This window comes from Dendronephthya gigantea, unplaced genomic scaffold (genome assembly GCF_004324835.1).
Source record: "Dendronephthya gigantea isolate DGI-Jeju-01 unplaced genomic scaffold, DenGig_1.0 000030F, whole genome shotgun sequence".
In the NCBI taxonomy this organism is placed as follows: Eukaryota; Metazoa; Cnidaria; class Anthozoa; order Malacalcyonacea; family Nephtheidae; genus Dendronephthya; species Dendronephthya gigantea.
In genome coordinates, this window is record NW_021163040.1 from 1,914,441 (window position 1) to 1,938,773 (window position 24,333).

At 37.1% G+C, this 24,333-nt stretch overlaps 1 protein-coding gene across 2 annotated transcripts in view; it reads left to right on the top strand.

Annotated features, from left to right (window-relative positions):
* LOC114524193 (methylmalonyl-CoA mutase, mitochondrial-like) overlaps window positions 1–24,333 on the top strand; it is a 47,218-nt gene that overhangs the window by 17,893 nt on the left and 4,992 nt on the right. For both annotated transcript variants that reach the window (XR_003687083.1, XM_028545328.1), the window contains exons 4-17: window positions 2,650–2,756; window positions 10,902–10,980; window positions 16,736–16,840; window positions 16,936–17,070; window positions 17,145–17,262; window positions 18,289–18,500; window positions 19,716–19,892; window positions 20,567–20,650; window positions 20,737–20,842; window positions 21,019–21,110; window positions 22,274–22,318; window positions 23,564–23,638; window positions 24,053–24,103; window positions 24,195–24,296. Coding sequence is in view for 1 of the 2 variants with exons in the window: in XM_028545328.1 (XP_028401129.1) it covers window positions 2,650–2,756; window positions 10,902–10,980; window positions 16,736–16,840; window positions 16,936–17,070; window positions 17,145–17,262; window positions 18,289–18,500; window positions 19,716–19,892; window positions 20,567–20,650; window positions 20,737–20,842; window positions 21,019–21,110; window positions 22,274–22,318; window positions 23,564–23,638; window positions 24,053–24,103; window positions 24,195–24,296 (1,488 nt within the window). In the remaining variant the exon portion in view is untranslated. The remainder of the gene's footprint in view (window positions 1–2,649; window positions 2,757–10,901; window positions 10,981–16,735; window positions 16,841–16,935; window positions 17,071–17,144; window positions 17,263–18,288; window positions 18,501–19,715; window positions 19,893–20,566; window positions 20,651–20,736; window positions 20,843–21,018; window positions 21,111–22,273; window positions 22,319–23,563; window positions 23,639–24,052; window positions 24,104–24,194; window positions 24,297–24,333) is intronic.

Below are 24,333 nucleotides of genomic sequence, written 5' to 3' on the forward strand. Positions count from 1 at the left end.
ATACTGATTAAGTTTGATTTTAGTGATTTAGAATTAACCTTGTGATAGAATAAAATTCTCAAATTTCAACGTATTTATTCCTAGGTCTCCAACACATATTGGAAAATATGAACAAATCAGAACAATAGTTTCAGATGACAGATACCAGTAAACTACTAAACTCGCATAGTGGATACTTATGTCACTTATGTGTAGTAGCTTGAAGATACAATAATAAAAAAAGACCCTAAATAATCTATTTCAAGAAACAACACAAGAAAGAAAGAGAAAGTCAAACTATCTTTATTCATTTCAAGAACAACTGCCCTCTCTATTTTAAAAATGAATTCCTTGTGTGGTGGGTACATAATATGGGACATGTAGGACAATTGGTGGAACAATCATGGGACAATTTATTCCAAAATTATGCAGCTGTACATATAGTGTGATATATGTGTACATATAGCTGTACATTATAATGTGACTTTGTTGTTAAAATATTATATCAATAATTGCAATAAATAGTGTAGTTCACTTATACTGTAATAATTAGGAGGGAGTCTAAATACTTACGAATACTTTCAAATTATAATACTCATCTTTGTGAATACAGAGAAAATTTGATTGGAAACATTTTCATTTTTTTTTACGGTTAAACACAAGGAAATGTAATGTAATACATGATAGCACATTTCTTGTGAAAAAAATGTAACAAAGCCACCTTAACTACAATGGCAAACTACCAAAGTTATTGTGCCACTAATTATTGTTTTCACAGCAATCCCTTATAAATATAATTGCCTAGGTATTTCAATTACATCAATATATTGTTAATACAGGTGCCACTTCATTTGGTATACTAATGCCTAAAATAAATATACAACATATGGTTGATTTTAAAAATGTCAAAAAACGACCACGGACCTACCACCCAAATTTGAACAAAATTGTATTTCTTGCACACTACAATAACTGGGGCTTATCATAAAATATAAATTAGTTTGATCGGAAACAATTCTGCACTGAATTTTAATGGCTAAACTTAAGGTTCGCATAAAGTCCCTTTTTGACAAAAAGGACCTAAATAAAAACCTATGGATTTTTTAGATGAAAATTGTTTATTCAGTAAATTAATTGCTACGAATTTTGTAATATAAACTAAGGAAGGTGTCTATATGCCTCAAAGTATCTCTATTCAAATTCTACTCAAGAAGTAGATAGCTTTTCTGAGATGTCAGGTAAACATGTGCTGTGATAATTGGAAAATTGCTTGATTTTGAAAATGTCAAAAAACGACCATGGACCTACCACCCAAATTTAAATCAAATTATACTTTTTGTAAACTACAATACCCAGGGTATATTGCAAAATATAAATTAGTTTGATCGGAAACAGTTTTGGGGTAATTTACCAGTGTTGAACATAGGTTTTAGCAATAGACTAATGTTTTAAGTTCATGTCAAATCAAGCAAAACCTCAGCAATTATTTTAGGTACATCTAATGTTTGGATTTTAAAACTAATGCATGCTTTTACACAAAATACATCTATTGCAAAAGAAAATCACGTACAATACAGTATTTCCGTCTAATATTTAAGATATACGGTCAAAAGTGCTGATTGTAATACATTTTTCCAATGGCAATTCCAATATTGAATTGTTTGTAAAATAAGATGGTATATTGATAAGATTAGGCACTAAAAGTTCTACGAAACTGCAATTTTTTAACACTGATATGTCAAAGGATCACATTATATTTTATTCATTGTGATCACAGGCAGTTACCTAGCTAAAAAACAGTAAAATGATAATCATACAATCCTAACTTCTATAAACTGCAATCATAGCGAACTCTTGTATAACATTCCACCGTCCTTAATTATTTGGCAAACAGTGAATCCATTTTGTCTAGGAGTTTCATATCTTTAGATGATCACATGCTTTTTATTTTCTGTTAATTTGCATAACTTTCCCAGAGTTATGGTTGTTAAAACGGCACTGAAACACTCATACTATTTGAAATCCGGCCGCCATGTTTACATGGAATTGCTTCTATCAACTTCCAGACTCCACACTCCAGCAATCTGATTGGTTTTGAGCGCTCAATACGCGAGTTTGTAAAAAATCTCCTCTTAATGATCTCAAAGATTGTCGAAGCTCTCCCTCCAGCAGAGAAGGTTCATTCGCGCGATACTACAGTAGCGTCTAACTAGATCTTGGCCGCTGCCGATCGGTAGGGATGGAGACGGTAAAGGCTCACACAGACAGACGCGAATTGGCAACGTGGCGCGAATTTTCAACGCTTTTTATTTTTCAAAATCAAATAATTCTGAAACAAATAAATTTTCAAATAAACGCGATCGTGTTAGGTCAGGGGATGCGAATGTTCTTTAAGACTTGCTGATTTTGACAATTTTTTTAGGAACTTCTGGACCTAAACCGTACCTCTCCATCCCGTTGTCACATGCACAGTCACACGCGATTCACTGCGGTGAATCCGCGGAGTGGAGAAAAATATACACGAACAATAATACAATAATACATTTAATGTTTCTGTCCACTAATTAGATTTTGGTCCACCAATTGTACAATGCAGAAAACCATTTTCAAATGAAATTGTTCGATTTTCAAATGAACCTAATATATCGGGTTATACATTTACTTTTGCAGTATTCTGGCTTTAGCACAGTGGAAGAGAGCAACAAATTTTACCGAGACAACCTAAAAGCCGGGCAGCAAGGGCTAAGCGTTGCTTTTGACCTTCCAACACACAGAGGGTGAGTTTAATTTGCATTATAATCATTTTAATATAAAAGTGAGCGATAAAAGATTTACACGACGTTTCGATGTCATAACATCATTCTCAAGTGAATTAAAACTAGAATAAACATGTCCTTGCTATGAGCTAAACAATATGCATTTGTCCTGAGCAAGGGCTAATCGACCATGACTGTGTACAATAAAAATGGATTATTAAAATTCTACATTACATCATTAAATACGTTATGAATAAAGGATAAAAGCTATGGTGTAATAATTAAAATAATTTAGATTTAGTAGAATCCGACTGTCTATTTAAGCTATAGCTTAGCTCTTTATGAAAAGCATTTCGAAAACCAGACAGTCAAACTTTTTTCCGCATTTTCGAAGAACTGAGAACCTCCCAAGCAAGTCATCCAAAATCTGTCCATGCGCTTCCTTGGCATGCCTTTCATCAATCGTGGTTTTATGCTCATCAACGCGTTGATATAAGTGTCGGCACGTGTATCTGACATAACCAGCGTCGCACTGGTCACACTTAAAACGATGCACAAAGCATTGTTGAGACAATAACACCGGTTTTCTTTCACGTATCCTGAGTTGCTCACCAACTTTCTTACTGACGAAGACAGGTCTCAGGAACTTTCCTACTTTGTTAGATAGATCAGACAGCTGCCGCTTGACAACTGTTGCTGACTTCTAATCTTTGAAATTACAAGGTAGGCTAATGTTTATACTGTCACATTTATCAAACTTACCAGAAGGGACGCTGTCTTGTGAACCAGGAGTATTGTCTACAGCATCCGCTGTCATAAATTCCAAAATCACGGATTTAACCAACGCCTCGGGGTATTTCAGCTGTACAAACCGTGAAAAAATTCTGTCACATTCCTCTTAAAAGAATTCAAATGATGATGACAATCTCTTGGCACGATATAGCATGGTTTTGATCAGTCCGGTCTTGTATCGCTTGTCGACATAAATCTGGTAGTGTAGCAAAAGCCCCGTATCTTTAGGCTTTCGATAGACGCTGGTGGAAATGGAAGTATCTTTCTTTGTGATAAGCATACCAAGGAACGGGAGTTGACCATCCTTCTGAACCTCCATGGTAAATGCGAGTGATGGGTTAGCGTCATTCAGCGTTTGATGGAATGTATTCGCTGTACCAATGTCGGTAGAATGGTTGAAAGTGTCGTCAAGGTAGCGACTATAATCTTCTGGCATTTTTCCATTTCTCTCTATAATGATCTCAATCCTTGCTCAGATTTGTATAACTGTATATTTTGTTTCTCTCTATATATATTACTTTTCATGTGCTCTGACTCTTCCTCGCTCTCATACACTCTCTATATTATTGTCTTTCATTAACTGTCAATCCGTTCTAATATTCTATTGTCCAAGCTTAATTATCTATAAATAACAGTTATGTATATTACATCACCCTTTTTTTTTTAAAACAATATTAACATTTAACAAAACATAATTGAATCATATACTGAATGTCCAAATCTATCAGGTTTTCCTCTGACTCGGCTCGATCTTCGTGTCGATATTTGATCTTGATGTCCAACATTTGTTGCCGCTGGTAGTGTGATGGTATTGTTCCTCTTTTGATGACGTTCTCTCTCATTATCGTCATCACTGTCCGTATCATCCCTTGGCTTTGGTATGCGTTTAAACTGTGACACATTTCGTGTGATAACGTGTCCGTTCTTGCTTCTTGCTTTAACCTGTGAATACGATCTGTGTGTGACTACGTATGGAACGTTGTTGTAGTTCGCAGTCAATTTGTTCTGCTTGTCCTGACAAACTAAGACATAGTCTCCTATCTTAATTTCACTCTCTTTTACGTTTCTTTTTTCATTCGCATATTCTTTGTTGTATCGCTGTCTCTCCATTTCATTCTTTTTAGCAATATTGTGTTTGTTAACAATGTTCCGCTTTTTCAATTCTGGAAGCTTTCCTTTCACTGTACGGTTAAATAGTAATTCCGCTGGTGGAAATTTCCTGGAAGAGTGTGGTGTTGTCCTGTACTGTAACAAGAAACGATGTAGCTCTTGCTGCCAGGGTCTTCTTTCAATGTGAGCGGTTCTTAGCGTTTTTCCAATGGGGTGCATGAATCTTTCCGCTTCTGCATTGCCCTGGGGCCATTTAGGTGTTGGATGGATATCTTTGATTCCAAGAGTTGTCAAATAACGATTATATTCTGCACTATTGAAAGGCGGTCCATTGTCTGTCTTGATAGTTGTTGGGATGCCATGACGGGCGAACATTTGATCTAATTTTGGTATGACCGCAGAAGCTTTGTCGAGCGTACTACTTCAACTTCGGGATATCTGGAATAGCGATCAATTGCGACCAGAAGGTATTCTCCTGAAGGAAGTGGTCCGTAGAAATCAAATGTATCGTTTCCCATGGTCCCTTTGGCATTGTTGTCGTTGATATTGGCTCTTGTGGTGGTGCTTTACCCACTGCTTGACAAGGAATGCACTTCTCGATTGCTGCTTGCACCATTTTATCAATATTCGGAAACCAAATCTTTTCTCGGATTAATGATTTCGTTTCGGTAATGCCAAGATGAGTTTCGTGCGCAATGTCAATCGCACGTTGCTGTAGCGATTCTGGTATCACTATACGAGAACCACGAAGAACCACGCCCTTTGTTGTCACAGTAAGTTCGTCTTGTACTTGTTTATAAGGCTTGACTACCTCGTAGTGCCACTTGTTGAGCTTTATAGCTGCCCGAACTCCTCGTAAGGTTTTGTCCTTTTTCGTTGCTTCTTCGATTTCCTCTATCGTCAGTGCTTTCGGAACACTGGAGCGAGCAATAAAGTTTATGTGCTCCTCGGTCATTTTCTGCTGTTTGTAGCTTTTTCCTGTTGGGTGGCGCGATAGATAATCAGCCGGATTGTTAGCTCCTGGCTTGTATCTTACTTGAAAAGGATAAGGTTGTAAGCTTAACACCCAACGTTCTATTCTTGCTGATGTTTTGGAGTTTCTGTTGCCGTAGATTACTTCTAGTGGTTTATGGTCTGTGCTTAGAACGAATTCGTTTCCGTACAGGTATAGATGAAAATGTTCCACTCCCCAAATAATAGCCAGCGCCTTTCTCTCGGTTTGGAAGTATCTTTGTTCGACTTCTGTTAATGCTCTACTCGCATATGCCACTACTTTCACGTCGTCTTTTCCTTGGTTTCTCTGCGAAAGGATTGCTGATATGCCGACTGGACTCGCATCAACTGTTACCAGTGTCTCTTTATTTTTGTCAAAATATGCCATGCACGATGCTGAAGCTAAGGTGGAAGTTAACGTGTTGTATGCGTTCTGATGAATGTCGGTCCACACGAAAGGTGTCTTTTTCTTCGTTAATTGGCGCAATGGAGCTGTAATGGTTGCAAATTTCGGAATATATTTGGCACGATAGTTTGCCATGCCAAGGAGACTTTTTACTTCAGAAATGGTTTTGGGTGCCGGCGCGTTCTTTAAAGCTTCTACACGTTGGGGTCAGGTTTGCTGCCGTCTTTGGAAAATACTTGTCCGAAAAATTCCAGTTTGTCATTCAAGAAGCTACACTTAGCTTGATTCAAGCGTAGTCCTTTGTCGGAGATTCGTTTTAGACATTTATTCAAGTTTGTGTTATGTTCTTCCTGTGTTTTGCCATATACTAAAATGTCATCAGCTATATTCTTTACTCCGACTAATCCTTGCAATTGGGTTTGTAAAGTGTACTGAAAAATCTCAGCAGCTGCATTGGTGCCATAGGTGCCTTTTGCATAGGTGCACTGCTATAGGTGCCATGAAAAGACCGATGTGTATACTGAATGTAGTAATGTAACGACTGTCTTCGTGTAGTTCTAGCTGATGATAGGCCTGTGTAAGGTCTAATTTGGAAAAACACGTTGCTCCATTTAACTCAAGCTGATGTCCTCAACTGTTGGAATAGGGTGTCGTACCCGTTTTATAGCTTCGTTGGCAGCGCGCATATCGACGCATATACGAACGTCCCCGTTCTTTTTCGGTACTGCTACAATTGGCGATACCCAAGGTGTAGGTTGGTTTTCTGGTACCCGTTCAATAATATCGTCTTTCTCTAGTTGTTCTATCGCGTTCTGGACCTTCTGACGTATGTGATAGGGAATTCGGCGTTGTGGCTGTGCTCGGGGTGTTGTTGTTTTATCAACGTTTAGTTTGATTTTCTCTTGCTTGAGTTTACCCAACCCGTGGAAAACTTTTGAATGTTTGTTTAGAATATTTTGGAGTTCACGATCTTTTGTTTCAGTTACTTTGTTAAGATGAAAACTTACCAGGCCAAGTTCTCTGCTGTTGTTGCTGATATTAGATTTCCGCTGTCTGTCGTTTCTGCGACGTAAAAAGTTGCCACTGCAACTCGACGGCGAGTCTCAATAGCTTCCTCAAACTTACCAATGAACTTTACTGGCTTGCTAGCAGTATACGCAAACGCTTTTGTGTTCGTTTTCTTTAATTTTATTCCTGGTATTTTCTTGTATGTACCTCAGTCGATGACATTGATCGTTGCGCCTGTGTCTACGGTAGCTTTGAACGATCGTCCGCATACTTTAACATTGACTTTGGGGGTCTTGTCATTAGAAACTGTGTATAAATATTTGTTGGCAGAACTGTCCGTCTCGCTCTGAACTTCATTTAGTGGATTTAGTGGTCGTTTGTGTTTCTGTTTCGGTTTCATTTCATGTTGAAAGGCTTTTGTCTGACGTTGTATCTTTCCTCGACACACTCGAGCAAAATGGTTTCCCACATTCTTTACCTTTAGCTGGGCATTGTCCTTCATGAGGATACGTACCACCGCAATTGTGACACGTTTTCAATGTTGTTTTCGATGATACTTTGTTGACACGATCTGTATTTGTGTCTTTTGATTCGATGTCTCGCGCTTGAAATGTACTCATCTCGGCACGGCGACCATCGATAAGTATTGACTTAAGATCATATGTCGGGTCTCGTAATGCCTTGTTTCGAATCCGTGAAGATGAACCGGCCGTAATAATTTGTTGTTCTATTTCGAAATCCGCGTTGTGAAAGGAACAGGTTTGTGCTAATGTCCGTAGTCGTGTATGGAATTGATCAAGGGTTTCGTTCGGTTCTTGTTTCGCTTGTCTAAAGCGGTAAACTGCGTATCGGCGATTTTCTTGCGGTTGGAAGTATTCGTGAAGCTTTGTTTTCGCGGCTTCGTAATCAGTTGCGTCTCCCGTATCAGGTATTTGTCTAAATATCTCGCGAACCCGTTTGCCAGTTTGATATAATAGCAATGCGCGTTTTCTTCGCATCCGTAATTCCACTAGCGAGGATGAACATCTCGAAATCTTGGATCCAAATGTTCCAACGCGTGCCTAAGCTTTCGCCAACATCGGCGTCTGGATTAAATTCTGGCAATGGTTGTAGTGAAACCGATTGCGTATTTACTGTGATATTTTCTTGTGGCTCGGCTTTTCCTTCAGCCATTCTCGTCGCCAATATAATGATCTCGCTCCTTGCTCTGATTTGTATAACTGTATGTTTTGTTTCTCTATATATATATATTACTTTTCATGTGCTCTGACTCTTCCTCGCTCTCATACACTCTCCTATTATTGTCTTTCCTTAACTGTCAATCCGTTCTAATATTCTATTGTCCAAGCTTAATTATCTATAAATAGCAGTTATGTATATTACACTCTCCAATTTACCTTCGATTTTACACATAGCATTGGCCTGAAGTGGACCCAAGGGTGAGCCCATAGCTACACCATATACCTGCTGATAAAATTGACCATGGAACTGGAAGAGTTAGTCTTTGGTTGTAATGTCAAGCAATTCGGTTAATTGTTTCTTAATCAAGTTAAGATCGTATGTTTCATTAAACCAGTTGCCTTCAAATGCCTCTTGGACGATGTATTCAATGGTTTCATCTACGGGTACGTTGGTGAACAAGGCTGTTACATCGTACGATACCATGACGTCGGAAGCATGTACTTGCTTTTGATTAATCTGATCAGCAAACTTCAGTTTCTCGTCTAGCCATTTAGCCAGCTTGTAGTTATAGGTATTGGTTGCAGACAGAATAGGACGCATATCCGACACTTATATGAACGCGTTGAGGAGCATAAAACCACGATTGTTGGAAGGCATGCCAAGGAAGCGCATGGACAGATTTTGGATGACTTGCTTGGGAGGTTCTCGGTTCTTCGAAAATGCAGAAACAAGTTTGACTGTCGAAATACTTGTTTCGAAATACTTTTCATTAAAGAACTAAAGCCTGGCTTAAATGGACAGTCGGATTCTATCAAATCTAAATTATTTTGATTAGTCCTATGTTGTACATTATACATTATTACACCATAGCTTTTATCCTTTATTTATAACGTATATATATATATATATATATATATATATATATATATATATATATATATATATATATATATATATATATATATATATATATGTATATATATATATATATATATATATATATATATATATATATATATTTAGTGATGTATTGACTATTGTAGAATTTTAATAATCCATTTTTATTGTACATAGTCATGGTCGATTAGCCCTTGCTCAGGACAAATGCATATTGTTTAGCTCACAGCGTAAATAATAACATGTTTATTCTAGTTTTAATTCACTTGAGAATGAGGTTATGATGACATCGAACTGTCGTGTAAATCTTTTATCGTTCACTTTTATATTAAAATGTCTGAAAAGAAGTCATTTTATTCGATTATAATAATTAGTTATAATTTTGCATATGGTCCAAAATCTTTTGTTCAAAAGTTGATGGCAGTTTTCTATGTCTTGAAAATCTCCGATTAGGATGATGTTATACCGACTTCCCTATGCCGTTGAAGTTGTTTCTTTTATATTTATTTTAATTGGTATTCTAAAGTGATTGACTCCAAGATTGCCATTCTCGCCGGCTGGTTCACGCCATATAAACTCTTCAAGATACTAGAGCATGATTCGTTTTTAGTATTGTGGTGAGTGGCGAAAATTCACAAACTCCGGAGGGTGCTTTAGATTTGTTTTCCTAATGATTTATTTTACATATTCACAAATCAAAAGGTTATTTAAAGTATTTTAATTTTCGTACTTAAATATTCTTCAGGCTCTTTCCAAGTTCGCAAAAAATATCGAAAAATCTTTGTCGTTACTGGAAATTTTCCTTAAGTATGAGGTTGGGTCCGCTGTTTAAAAATCGAGAATTCACTTTGCTACTATTTCAGTACTACTGTGTTTTCCAGCTGATCTGGGTATAAAAATCAACCAATCAGAAGCCAGATCTTCGACAAAACTGAATTATCATTTCCTTTATTGCATATGACTTCGACACTCGAAAATATCAAGTTATTTTTTATATTTATGTGAAAACACGTTTATATTTTTTCCAACTGCATATTAGAATTTAAATTTTTCACCCTTTATACTATTAGCTCGAAAAATAAGGACAAATAACACCAGGCACATGATAACTCAGTTTTTATCGAGACGCTTTATGACGTCAGCTGGTTCAGTATGAATATCTGTAATGGGATCAACAGAGGATTGCGAGTGATTGTCCGTTAGGTGCGTTTATACTATTAGCGGTAATGATATTGCTGACGCGATTATATCCTGGCAACTCACCTGAATAAACTGGCGATTCAACATATCGTATTATAGTTAAAACTGTTCAAAACAGACACAACAAATATGTTATAGGAGGGGAGTGGGGGGAGGGAATGTAGGCTCAGTAACATCATATGATGAAATTGTAAGGAATTTTGTGTAACTATTAGAAGTGTTGTTTTTGATCCGTTGGCTGATTTCGCCAATTGTGATTGGCTGGAAAATCTTATCAGCACGCGGTCACGTTAAAGTACGATTTTTACGTGTGTTAACACGATATTTTCACCCTGTGTCGAATATGATTTTTCTTTGTGTTGAAGAACTCTATGTACGCCCATGTTTTTATACATATTAAATATAGAGTAAACTTGGTTTAGTGGAGTAATTTTTTTATTTCTTCATTCAATACTGTGCATTAATTATATACGCATATAATAAAAAAATATAAATAAATTTTGTTCGCCTTTTTTTCTTTTCGGCACAAAGTTTTAAAATCTTGGTGTAGACATTTACCTTGTCTTGCAACATTATAGGTATGATTCAGACAATCCCCGCGTATTTGGTGATGTTGGTATGGCGGGCGTTGCCATTGATTCTGTTGAAGACACAAAGGTAGATTTCAATTATTTATGTTAAGGCCCTATTATTATTTAGTATGCACCCGACTATTGTCTATTACAAATCCTACATTCTGATTGGCTATTCAACCATTGTCTATTCGTGATGGTGCACGCTTGGGAAAATTTCGCTCGCGCGACCGTATAAAATTGAATTATTTTTCGGTGTAATTGCGTTGTATCGATTATTTTCTCGAAATTAATATATCTAGGTACAGGGTGTATACTAAAACAATTAGACAACTCGCTTTCGTTGTCTATGACCGAATAGTCAACTCGTGCTTCGCCTTCGTTGACTATTCGCTCATAGACAACTCGGACTCGTTGTCCAATTGTTAAATGGTGCAATATTTCTTGCAACTTGCAATGCAATTCTACCTTTGAGAGATGCATATTTGGAAACAATGAAACTTTTGTGTTTATTATTCTTCATGCACTTTTCTTTTCTTTCTTCTTCACTAATTTACATCTCTTAGTAGTAGAATTGCATTGCAAGTGCAAGAAAAATTGCACCATGTAACAGGGCCTTTAGTGTTCTTAGATTACAATATATGTGCTAAAAATTCATGCATGCAGCAACCCATCGCCTCGGTTAAACGAAATTAGTTAAGCATAGTGATAGTAACGTGAATGTTAAAAAATTTATGTGGGTTAGGGGTTTTGGAGGGTACATTGTATGTGAGAAAAAGAAATTGAGAAAAGTATGGAAATATTTTTCTGTGCGTGGAAGCATTGTAGTGATAGCCGTATTACTAGCTTTATAATAATTCCTGGAAGACTTGCTCCTAATGTTTTGGGCTAAAAAAGTGAAGCAAGAAACATGGTGGATTTTTTGTGCTAACGCCAGATGGTCCCTATGGGCAATGGTTTTTCAAACTGTCGTGCGATGGTGAAACGAGGATGAGAGTTAATAGAAGATGAGAATCGAGAGCTGACCAGATGTTACCGCGCGCGTAGCAGGGACCATTTAATAATAATACTAATACTATTTTGTATTAATGTTGTACTTTTTTGCTGAGCCTGCTACCGCTAGATGTTTTGCAACTCTCATGAACTCTCATGACCGATTTAACGCGCACGAACTCTCATCAACTCTCATCAAAATTTGAACCAGCTCACAGTCGATGACAGTTGATTAGAGTGCACGACAGTGCATGAGAGTTCGCAGTCAAACGCTGGCCAGAGAGTCAACTCCCATCAACTTTCATCAACTCTCATTCTCGTTTGACCAGGGCTTAAGCCCCGGGCTTAAGACCAGGGCTTAAGCCCCGGTCAAACGAGAATGAGAGTTGATGAGAGTTCTGGCGCGTTTGATCGGTCATGTCCCTGTAATGTCATTGAACAACTACCATTATATATACTTGCAATATAATGGTTAGTTGCTGAAATGACAAGTTGCTGTGTATGAGAATCAGTTCATGGTCATTGTGTCCAGAGGTCTTTTACTGGTTGATAATCTCATGCTATATATGTTAAAAACAATTAGAATCAATGCCATTCAGCCAAAACTTGGGGAGCTGATTCTGAATAGTGTATTCTCATTTGAGGAATTAACCCAAAATTTGAACAGGCCCAAGATTGCCAAACTGGCTGTTTAAAAAAAACAATTATATGTAGCCAATTGTCAATCTACCTTGACCTTTTGCCAGCTTTTAAAACGTAACTGACCAGTGTAGCAGTCATGAAGTTCACCTGTGATAAGTGAACCTGGAAAATCTTTGACAAAATGAAAAATCAAGTTATGAAGCATAAAAAACTGAGCAGATCTATAAGTTCAATGTTTCCCATTATTTAGTGACAAGATCACCAGATTTTGCATCTTTGCTAAAATAACATCACCACTAAGAGAGTTAACAAAGAAAAACGTAGCTTTTAACTGGACATTAGAGAGCTTTAGCAGTACTGCAAGTACGACTACGAGTACGAAATCTGTCATTCTCGCGCGTTGTTTGCTTACGCGATCAGCCAAAACTCGTAGTCGCCAAGCTTTTGAGTACGAAAATTTCCGAAAAACTCGTACTCAAAAGCCCGGTGACTACGAGTTTTGGCTGATGGTGTAAGCAAACAACGCGTGGGAATGACGAATCTCGTACTCGTAGTCGTACTCGTAGTCACTGCTAAAGCTCCCTATTGAAGTACCAGAAAGCATTCGAACAGCTTAAAAAACAATTAGCGAGTACACCAGTAATGACGTATTATGATACAAAGAAACGAAGTATTGTTATACTGGGTGTCCCAGAAAAAAGTACTCCGGTTTGATTCAAAATAGCTTCTAAACTAGCTGAGCTATTAAACTGAAATAACTTTCACTAGATAGAGGGAAGACTAACTTAGATTTTGATATATTACAGTTGTATTTTACTTTAAAATTTACGGAGATATCAATGTTCAAAATTGGTAGCATATTTCTGGATGTGTCTAAATTATGCAAAAAACGCCGTATCAAATGTTAATCAATATAATTTAGACACATCCAGAAATATGCTACCAATTTTGAACATTGATATCTCCGTAAATTTTAAAGTAAAATACAACTGTAATCAGTAGCGTAGCCAGCCTGTCGATTTGTCCCGCTATGCTAATATTTTTGTGTTTACTGACTGTGAAAACAATAAATTTGTAAAGAAATGAATAATTATAATAACCCGAAATTTACATAGCGGGACAAAATCGTCAGGCTGGCTACGCCACTGACTGTAATATATCAAAATCTAAGTTAGTCTTCCCTCTATCTAGTGAAAGTTATGTCAGTTTAATAGCTTAGCTAGTTTAGAAGCTATTAATAATCAAACCGGAGTACTTTTTTCTGGGACACCCGGTAGTGGATGGCTCACCACATGGAATAAGTGCAATATTAGCCAAAAAGAAAAGAACAGTCAGCATTACAAAATAATCTCGTATGCAAGCAGAGCTCAGCGGAGAAACGGTACTCACGAACTGACATAGAAGTACTTAGCTTAGTTTGGGGTATCGAACATTTTAACGGACCATAAAGCATTAGAATCAATATTCAACAATGCAAGATCAAAACCCCCAGCACGGATCGGAAGGTGGATGATGCGTTTACAACCATTTACCTTTAGAGTAATTTATCGCAAAGGTTCGCTGAATAAAGCCGATTATTTGAGCCGACACCAGACTACTTTAGCCGAAAACTGTGTGAATTTCATAACAAACCGATCAGTGCCTAACGCCTGTATTCTAAAAGCTCACTCACACTCAAACTCATTGAGTGGGAGATCTTAATCTTCTCATAAAGTTTCAATGGCGGTATTTCCAGCCGAACAGGGGCTTGATTTTCAGTGATTTACCTTATATCTTTCCATCTATGCAGAAAAAACTTTCTCATTGGTCAGCATTAACGAAATTTATATGTCACACTCGATGAGTATGAGTGTGAGTGAGCTTTTTGAATACAGGCGTAAGTCAATGACACTAGAAGAAATTAAAGAGGCAACAACAGCAGACCCATTACTAAGAAAAGTAAAGCAAAGTCTAAAAGAAGGAAAATAGGACGAGAAAGACGATGAACTGAAACCATTTAGGCTGTACGCAGATGAATTAACTCACAATTCATCAGAGGATATACTGCTGAAGAACACAAGGAATTGTTATTCCTTTTAAGTTACAAAATAAGGCTACTCGACTAGGTCACGTTGGTCATCAGGGGCCGGTTGTATGAAAGCCGGATAGCGCTATTCACCGGATAGTGTTTTTTTCAATCGCTTTAAAATCGCTCGTTATTTGCCACAACTTTGATTAAATCTTAGTATTCTTAAATCGAGGATCCTCTTTAATAATTGTTAATAATTGATAATAAATTTTATCGCTTTTCGAGCATTTTTAGAACGGTTGAAAAAATCACTATGCGGTGGATAGCGCTATCCGGCTTTCATACAACCGGCCCCAGGGAATCAAAAAAACAAAAAGGTTGCTGCGAGAAATGATATGGTATAAAATATGGATCGCAACGTGAAAGAAATAATAGACAAATGTATTGCCCGTCAAGCGGTTGGAAATAGCAAAAAGCCCGAACCAATGAAGATTACACTCACAGAAGATAGACCATGGACAACAGTGGCAATTGACTACTGTGGCCCAATACCCAGAACAGGACAATATTTACTGGTAGTAATTGATACCCAAATTCCCCGACGTGGAAATAGTTAATTCGACCGAAGCGAAAACTTGTATACCCAAGTTAGATAAAATTTTCGCCGCTCATGGAATCCCAAAGAAACTAAAATCTGACAACGGCCCACCATTTAAAGGTAAAGATTTCGGAAACTATACTAAAGCGTTAGGTATAGAATGGACAACCTGTACACCGTTGTGGCCTCAAGGAAACGCGGTTGTGGAGAGATTTATGTAACCAATTGAAAAGCTTCTAAAAACAACTGAAGTCGAACTGGAGACAAGAGTTACAACGGTTTCTGTTGCAGTATCGCTCAACTCCTCATCAGTCCACAGGAATTGCACCGTGCAAATTGCTTTTCAATAGACCAATCAGGCAGTGGCGTAGCCAGCCTGACAATTTAGTCATGCTATGCTAATATTTTGGTGTTCATTGACTGTGAAAACAATGAATTTCTAAAGAAATGAATAATGGTAATAACAGAAAATTTGCATTGCATGACTAAATCGTCAGGCTGGCTACGCCACTGCAATCAGGTGATATTTACCTGAAATGCCTAATAGGAACGTAGTTAACAAACATGCATGCAGTAGCGAAGAGAAATTTGGAAAAGAAGAAACAAGAAAAAAAAAGAACACTATGATAGGAAAAAAAGAGTGAAAGAGTCATGCATCAAGCAAGGTGACACAGTCATATGCAAGCAAGAAAAGAAACACAAGTTAACACCGACGTTTGATCCACTACATTATACAGTGAAAGAGCGAGAGCACAACACCATAGTTGCAAAACAGGGGAATTACCAATTACCAGGAACGTGTCATATTTCAAGAAAGTTATAACGGATGACAGCGATGACCAATGGAACGACAAAACGAAGTTAATCAAGAAGAAGGGGAACCAAGGAAAGAACAGCAGGAGTTACGAAAGTCATTAAGAACTAGAAAACCGGCAGCAAAAATTTATTTTGGGATCACTTTTGATGGGAGCTTTGTAACCGTGCCTGTTTGAGTTATTTTCTACATTGAGCACTATAAATACACCTAAACTACGCTATGCTTCAGCGCTTCAGCAACGTCTTGTTAGTCGAGAGGTCGTACTGCGTGCGAAATATCCCGGTTCAAATCTTGGTAAAGCACCATTATTTTACTTCATTTTTCCTTTTTTTTTAATTTTTTTTTAAATTGAACGTCTACAATACCATTTGGTTAGTTTCAGGGTTTATGTGTGGGACAGGTTTTTATTTTTTATTTGTTTCAGAATTTAAGCACTATATTTAAACTCCGAACGCAGAATTTAAGCTCCCAGCGAAATTGATCCCAAAATAAATTTGTGCAAACCGGCAGAACGTTTCCAGCCTGGTTTTATGTCAATAGAAACATTTAACAAAACAACGAACTTGAACTCGAATAAGGACTTTTATCAATAGCCTTCATATTGTTATTGTTGACATTCTGTTTGTTTAAAGAAAACGGAGAATGATGTAGTATATAGAAATCAGGAGATAACGACGTCATATGTAAATATGTAATTTGAAAAATATAACGAGTTTTCCTATTACACCCCTCCAATTTATGTTTGTCAAGGCGTTTAGTCGATTCGTCGTATCGTTTTTCAGGTCCTGTTTGATGGTATTCCTTTGGAGAAAATATCTGTTTCTATGACAATGAACGGCGCTGTACTACCAGTATTAGCTATGTATATCGTGGCTGCTGAGGAACAGGTCAGTGGTCGATCCCTAAATCGTTTAAAGGTATATCAAAACTTCAGGACCACGTAACTGTTTTGGATTTACATCAGATTTTACAAAAAAATTAGGGAGTGGAGCAAAGTCAGTTGACGGGTACGATCCAGAATGACATTTTGAAGGAGTTTATGGTCAGAAATACTTACATCTTTCCACCTGAGTCTTCGATGAAAATAATTGGAGATATATTTAAGTACACGTCGAAGGTACAATTGCCGTTACGTGTTGAACCTTCCTTATTCTCCGATCAAATTTCACTAATAACAACTGTTATTTTAAGAATATGCCTAAGTTCAACAGTATTTCCATTTCTGGTTATCATATGCAAGAAGCCGGGGCGGATGCTGTTCTAGAGATGGCCTTTACTGTTGCTGATGGATTGGAATATTGTCGGACAGGTATTGTGCAATTTGCATTTTAAATGTTTACAAATGAAAATGAATGATATGGGTATCACATCCTTGATCTATGCATTTGGCGCGAAATATACTAGTATTTGAAAAGTGCATGCATGTGACCGTATTTATCTACGTCACAGTTTTGTGCACAGCTCGAAATCTTTGGCCAATTTTCCGATGCGCGATTTGATTTCGCTCGAATGATACCGCAATTCCTCCAAGAGGAACAAATCAGCAGTTTTTTTGATGCTGTTTGATTAAGGTTAGATTTATTTGGGGTAAGAATATATTTAATACAAGTAGATTCTGGTCCTATTTTAATAATACCGCTGCTATTTCGCCATTGATAATGATATCATGATGGTGAACAACATATGGTCGTGTACGGGTGCGTTGACACGTCGCAGTTTGCACAGGATTGAAGATTTAATATAAGCGCGAATTCCAAAGTCTAAGACAAAGTAAACATCATGCGGTTTTTTTACATTTTTGAACAATTGAACTTCTATACTTTTTACAGTACGATGTGCTTTTGAATGTCGCGATCGAACAACATTTAGGTTCGCAAGGCACCTAAATGAGTATGAACTGTATTGTTTATGGTCAGTGTTATGGTCAGTGTAGAAGACTGGCACGTGCACGGCACACCGGAGTGAACGCCAGAACAGGCGTCTTGTTTAATTTGCAATGACAGGATGCACAGTATACGATTTACTTATGATTACGGCAGATTGCTGTATTGTCAGAAGACATGTTGTTGGAAAGTTGTTTGTCCTCCTTGCTTGCTTTTTTCGGGGGCTTTTTAAGGAATTTTGAGTGGGGACATTGGCAAAAAAGGACCTCCTGCATGGCGCAATAAGGTAGAAATGTTAATCGTGGCCGAACGGGGTACGCGCGGAAAATTTGAAATTATTTGTCAAGTACGTGTGAAACTCACCTTTACGCACCGTTTCATATTGGGTTTCATATGGCGTCCCCTATACTATAAAAGAACATACTTTTATTTTTATTTTTTATTTCCTAAAGGGATTAAAGCTGGTCTTGACATTGATAAATTTGCTCCACGTCTATCGTTTTTCTGGGGGATTGGTATGAACTTTTACATGGAGATCGCTAAACTAAGAGCAGCAAGAAAACTCTGGGCACACCTTATCAAAAAACACTTTGATGCTAGGAATCCCAAGTCTTATTTATTGCGATGTCATTGTCAAACGTCAGGATGGTCTCTCACGGAACAAGTACGCACCACGTTTGATGTATTTTACGGTTGTCACAATGCACCTCTATCCAACTTATCTGAGTATAAAAATCAACCAATCATATAAGTAAGATCCTCGACAAAACTGAATTATCATTTCCTTAATTTAATATGACTTCGGCACTTTATATTTCGGCATTTTATATTTTTATGCTGAAACACGTTTGCTTTTCCTTAGCCGTAAATTAGAACTTAAAGTCTTAGAATTTTCGCCCTTTATACTCTTGTTGAAGGAACGGTATTACCTCAGGCGCGTCCTATCTCAGTTTTGACGAGATGCCCCCTGACGTCATGATATCAGATATAAGCTATGGTTATAAACCACCAAAAATCGTACGTTGTTCAAATATAATCATGTTCAAATATAAGCAGCGATGCCGATCGACTTGTATAATTATAATGAAAACACTGCCAAAATCCACAATTAAACTTGACTTAACTTTTAAAACTCACAACAGCGAAAGAAGAAATGCATTACAATTAGGTTTGGCTTTTAGTGCACTCTACAACCTTGCGAGACGAAATTGTAACATGGTATTTACGATCACTCACGTACAATCCCCAGTGCAAGAGTGTCGAGTGTCCGGGGAAGCCCTCCATGGGTATATTTCGAGAAAAACACACTTGTGACCACAAATTATAACAAAATCCCCTATTATTCCGATTATGCCGATTATTCCGCTCCTTCGCTCACGCTGCAGTAAAAATACATTTCTATAGGGTTTCTGGACGCAATCCATATACGTAGTAATTGGAAATTTTAAATTAAAGATGTCTCGGGCACAAGTGATAAAAATAATAAACAAAACGTGCGTATTAATAGATTAAAAATGAGGTAAAACAATCACGAAAATTAAAAAAAAAATTAAAACCCTGCATGGAGCATTGCTCACTTGATAAACACTGTCAACGTTTCTGACTATATAATTATTTGTTAGCAGTCACCTTGTAGTAGTTATTGAAATTTTTAAAATGCATAGTTTCAATAGTGCGATGTTTATTCTTGCGCTAGAAATCTGGTTGTATAAAGACACACAGTGAATTAACTGCGCTTTTCACCAACGTTTTGAGCCTTTTCAATGCTATATATACCAGAATTCTTTAATGCATTTCATTTAGGAAGTATTTTTATTGTTATCCCTGTTTGTTGTTGTTATATAAGGTTTCTTTTAGTTATTGCGTTTTATCGTGACAGGTTCCATACAATAATGTTGTGCGCACAACAGTGGAAGCAATGGCAGCTGTCTTTGGTGGTACACAATCTCTTCATACCAACTCATTTGACGAAGCTCTGGCGCTACCTACACCATTCAGTGCTGGAATTGCACGGAACACCCAACTTATTTTGCAAGAGGAAACTGGCATTCCAAATGTGAGTTTTCAGGGTGCATGTTTAAGGCGATATTTAACAATCAAGCAAGATTCTATATAACTGTTGGAAGCCATCGCAAAGTTATATAGTAAGCTTCCTAAAGAGTCACTTATATTCTTATTTTGTTAACTTTAGAGTTTAGTTCAGGCCCTGTTACACGATGCAATTTTTTTGCAACTTCCAATACAACTCTACTCTTGAGAAATGTAAAATGCCAAAGTACGTGTTTTGCGTTGATATTTTTCCGATCCATATGGCATATCTTCATTGACTTTACTGATTACAAGCAGAATTCCAAGTTGCAAGAAAAATTTCACCTTAACACGCCCTTTGTTAAATTAGTTGCGACGTGATCGTGTGACACATATTTCACAAATTTCAACGCTTTTGTAATATTTTTTTAACAATTGTACAGTTTTGCCAATCCTGTTCTTATATGATATTTGGTTCAATTTGTTTTTAATGCCCGCAGCAATCCCTACCTTGCAGGTAACCTAGTCTAATCCTATTTTGCATTCCCACAGGGCAAGCGCTTATTCTTTGCTTATTAGCACTTACTCTCATAATGTTATTTTCTTTGAAAATTAATGATCCTGAGTGTAGCCAGGTAAATAAACGAGGTTGAACTGAAAAGTCATATCTTGCTTTCTATTCCTTTTTTTATCCCACTTCAGGTTATTGATCCATGGGCTGGTTCGTATCTTATGGAATGCTTGACTAATGACCTCTATGACGCTGCCGAAAAAATCATAGAGGAGGTTGGTAGGAACGAGTATTTCAACGTAACGTTTTCTTAGCTGGTCAAAGGTCTTGGTTGTGTGAGATCGTATGGTTTTTATTCAAGGTTGAGGATCTTGGAGGAATGGCAAAGGCTGTTGCAGAAGGAATGCCGAAGTTGAGGATTGAAGAATGCGCTGCTCGGCGACAAGCTCGGATTGACTCGGGAAGCGGTAAGATTCTTGCTTATTTCAAGGGTAAGACAATTCGGCGAATTTTTTAATTACTAGCATATCGGTAAAAATCATCATTATAATTTTATAACTTATGCTTTGTCGGGTTTTGTTGTCAATTGTCTTATACTGAACATTTATGCTAATTATTATATGTATATGATCTTGTTCCATAGAAACGATTGTTGGAGTCAATAAGTATAAACCAGAGGCAGAGGAAAAGATTGACGTTCTGGTAATTGACAATACGAAAGTTCGTGAAAGCCAGGTAACAAAGCCAAGAACACAAACATTGACGCAAACACAATCCGCAAAATAACATTCTCATGTCAAGCTCATGATTGATAATGATTTACATTGTGAATAATAATCACTAAGTGAATGATATAGTTGCAGAAAAATATAATTATTTATGTTTAATTATTTTTAAGACACACCTTATATGGAGCTAGAACCGCGGCAACTTTTTGAGTTTATTTTTTCAAACAGTGCATGACATCATTACACTTTGCATTGTTCTTTCCCTCACTTGTCCCGCTGTGTCATTGTCAAATGTTTTGTGTTTGATGTTTGTTATTAATTATTATTAGTGCTCTTTTTACTCGAGCTATAAAGCGAGAGTTAAAAACTTATCCTCCCACGCGGCCAATCTTCATTTTGGCCAAGCGAAATAAATGTGGTCGCATGTGACATATTTGTGAACATCTTATTGGCGTTCAGCGGCTCATTCAACTTCCTGTTTCTTCGTGCAAACTTGAGCGGCTCATTCGACTTCCAGCTTAACATTAGCTGAGGGTGAGGTCTGTTTTTTGACATACGACACCTTACGTTAACAAAAAGCGTAGTAATAGTGCATTTTATTATGCGTACCCAAGTATTTCTGAATGTACGCTTTCTAAGCGTACTCGATCAAAACTAAACGACACTTCATGCATATTCTGTGTCGTCGATCGAAGCTACACGAACTATTCTGCGCGATCAAAATTAAATCTGTACGCATATTCCGTAAACTGGATCGAAACTAAAAGACTGCGCGCCTATATTATATTTCAAAATAGTATATATTATGTTGCTAAAATGGGTGAGCAATCGACGATTCAAAGACTCCCCATTCCTTTTTTAAAGACAGCCCGCGTTTTAAGTTAACTGCGATGTTTTTGCAGTGCCTGCTAATCTTCTGCTTTTATTTTTAAACTTCTGCGCTAAAAGCAGCTCCTTTAGTTCGGGTAGGTGCTTAGCAAGCGTCTTGTCTGTTTTTGTTTTCGGTTTTTTTTTGATTTTCTTTTGGGAAATTGATTTAATTTTTACACCCGTATCAGGTTCCTGAAAAATACATAAATCAGGGTATTGAAAAGGGTATTGTTGCTCTTTATACAAATCATTTAATAGATGCTTGAATAATAGCACATTGCACCTTGGCATTTCCTACAGATTGCAAAGATTGCAGACGTAAAAGCAAACCGTGATAAAAATGCTGTAAGTATATATGAAGTTTTTTGGTAAACTAACCTAATGGTAGATGAGGTGCCCTGGCTTAATTTTTTGGATAGAGAAGGTGTCAGATACTTTTGATAATTTACATTTCCGCTTCTAACATCCAGAATTCAACGACTCGGTCTTGTTTATATTATGATAAACGTAAAAACCCTGTAAAAGCGGAACCCGAATTAATTGTTTAAAACTTAACAAAGCTAGCGAATACATAATTCGGGCTCCACCTTTACTGGGACACCCTGTATAATATTATATCACGGTTATGTTGATGAGAATTATCCCGTCAATTGAGATCGCGAAGTGCGAATAGAAGCACTACGCATTCACATTCAAGGATATAGGGAGGCTCGCAGCGATAAATACAATAATATCATATATTATATGTGTATAGAGATTTATGCACAGCAGAATGATGAAATAAAAATCGTATTTCACTGTGCAAATTAATTTCATGCAATTTGATTGGACGTACGATATTTTTCACGTGTGAAAAAATGCCATACACGGCTTTTGATTGGACGTACGATATTCTTCACACACGTGAAAAATTGTCATATGTCATTTTGACGGCAATTTGTTTACATTTTCTTTCAAGATGGAGTCGAGATATAAAAGTGAGATTCAAAACATAATTCTCATATTCAAGATATTTTTACATTCAGCACATTCTCAAATCTTTCGGAAAGAATGTCTAACTTCTATTAAACAAAATTACAAAGAAATTGAACGGTAATAAATATGCTTTCATGCATAAAGTTTCGATTTTGTTGCTCGCGGTGTTTTTGTATGTTAAAAGCGTGTCGGTGTCAAATTGATCTCTATACACATTTAATAAACAAATTACTTCATGGTTAGCTCGTTTGTACGATTTTTATTATGCACTCGTTGCGAAGGATCGCAAACTCACTCGTTCGCTGCGCTCACTCGTTCGTATTGCGATCCTTCACAACTCGTGCGTAAAAATCGTACGCACTCGCCAACCATGAAGTAATCTCTATATAGGCAGCCCAGCCGATGCTACGTCGTACTATGACGTAGCCGCATTGACTGTGATATATTTCAGTAATCGAGGTGAAATCATACTGCAAAGAAGTAACCCCCACTAACGTCCTAATAATTGCTGCACTAAATTATGATAGGGCTATTACTGTGATTGTGATAAGCATATATAGCAACATGCCTGTTGTTGCTTTTGCGGTAATAAGTTCAATTATTATTGTTTTGCAGGCAGAAGAAGCAATGGCGGCGATCACTGAGTGTTGTCAAACTGAGAAAGGAAACCTCCTAGATCTTGCTGTCAAGGTTTTTTATTGATAATATTTGTTCAGTGGGTATCATCGACTTCGCCCCAGATATTTTTTTTCATTATGTTTAACGCCTGTAGTCAGGGGGTAAAGCGACGATAATAATGCATGATGGAAGTTTTAAAAATTGTAATTCAGTCAGTTCACATGCAACTCGATATGATACTCTTTCCTGTATGTAAAAATTGTATACCACAACCTATTGCCTTCTCGACCGCATACCAGCTGGCATAGGGAAAAAAAATTAGCGCATGGGAAATACACTTTCAAAAAAACTAGGGAGACATCGATGAGTGATACATGAAGTCATCTTTGTTCCCAGGGTGTGACGCTTATCTTTTAGTTGTGCTCAGAGCGAAGTTTGGACCAGACAACACACTTAACTCTCACAGGCTTTCTAATTTTAATATAGGCTGCAAGAGTTAGATGCACTGTGGGAGAAATAACGTTTGCGATGGAAAAGGTCTGAATTTTTTTTCTAATGTAGTCTAATTATATAATAATTGTATAATATAAACAAAGTGATTAGGTGTTCTACTGAAAAAATTTACAAGGTATTTGGAAGACATGTTGCCAGTGATCGCATGGTCAGTGGTGCCTACAAGTCCGAGTATGGGAATTCTGATGAAATCACTCAGTGTTTGAATGAGGTCGCGGTGAGTTACAGACATCACATATAATATTGCTATAGAC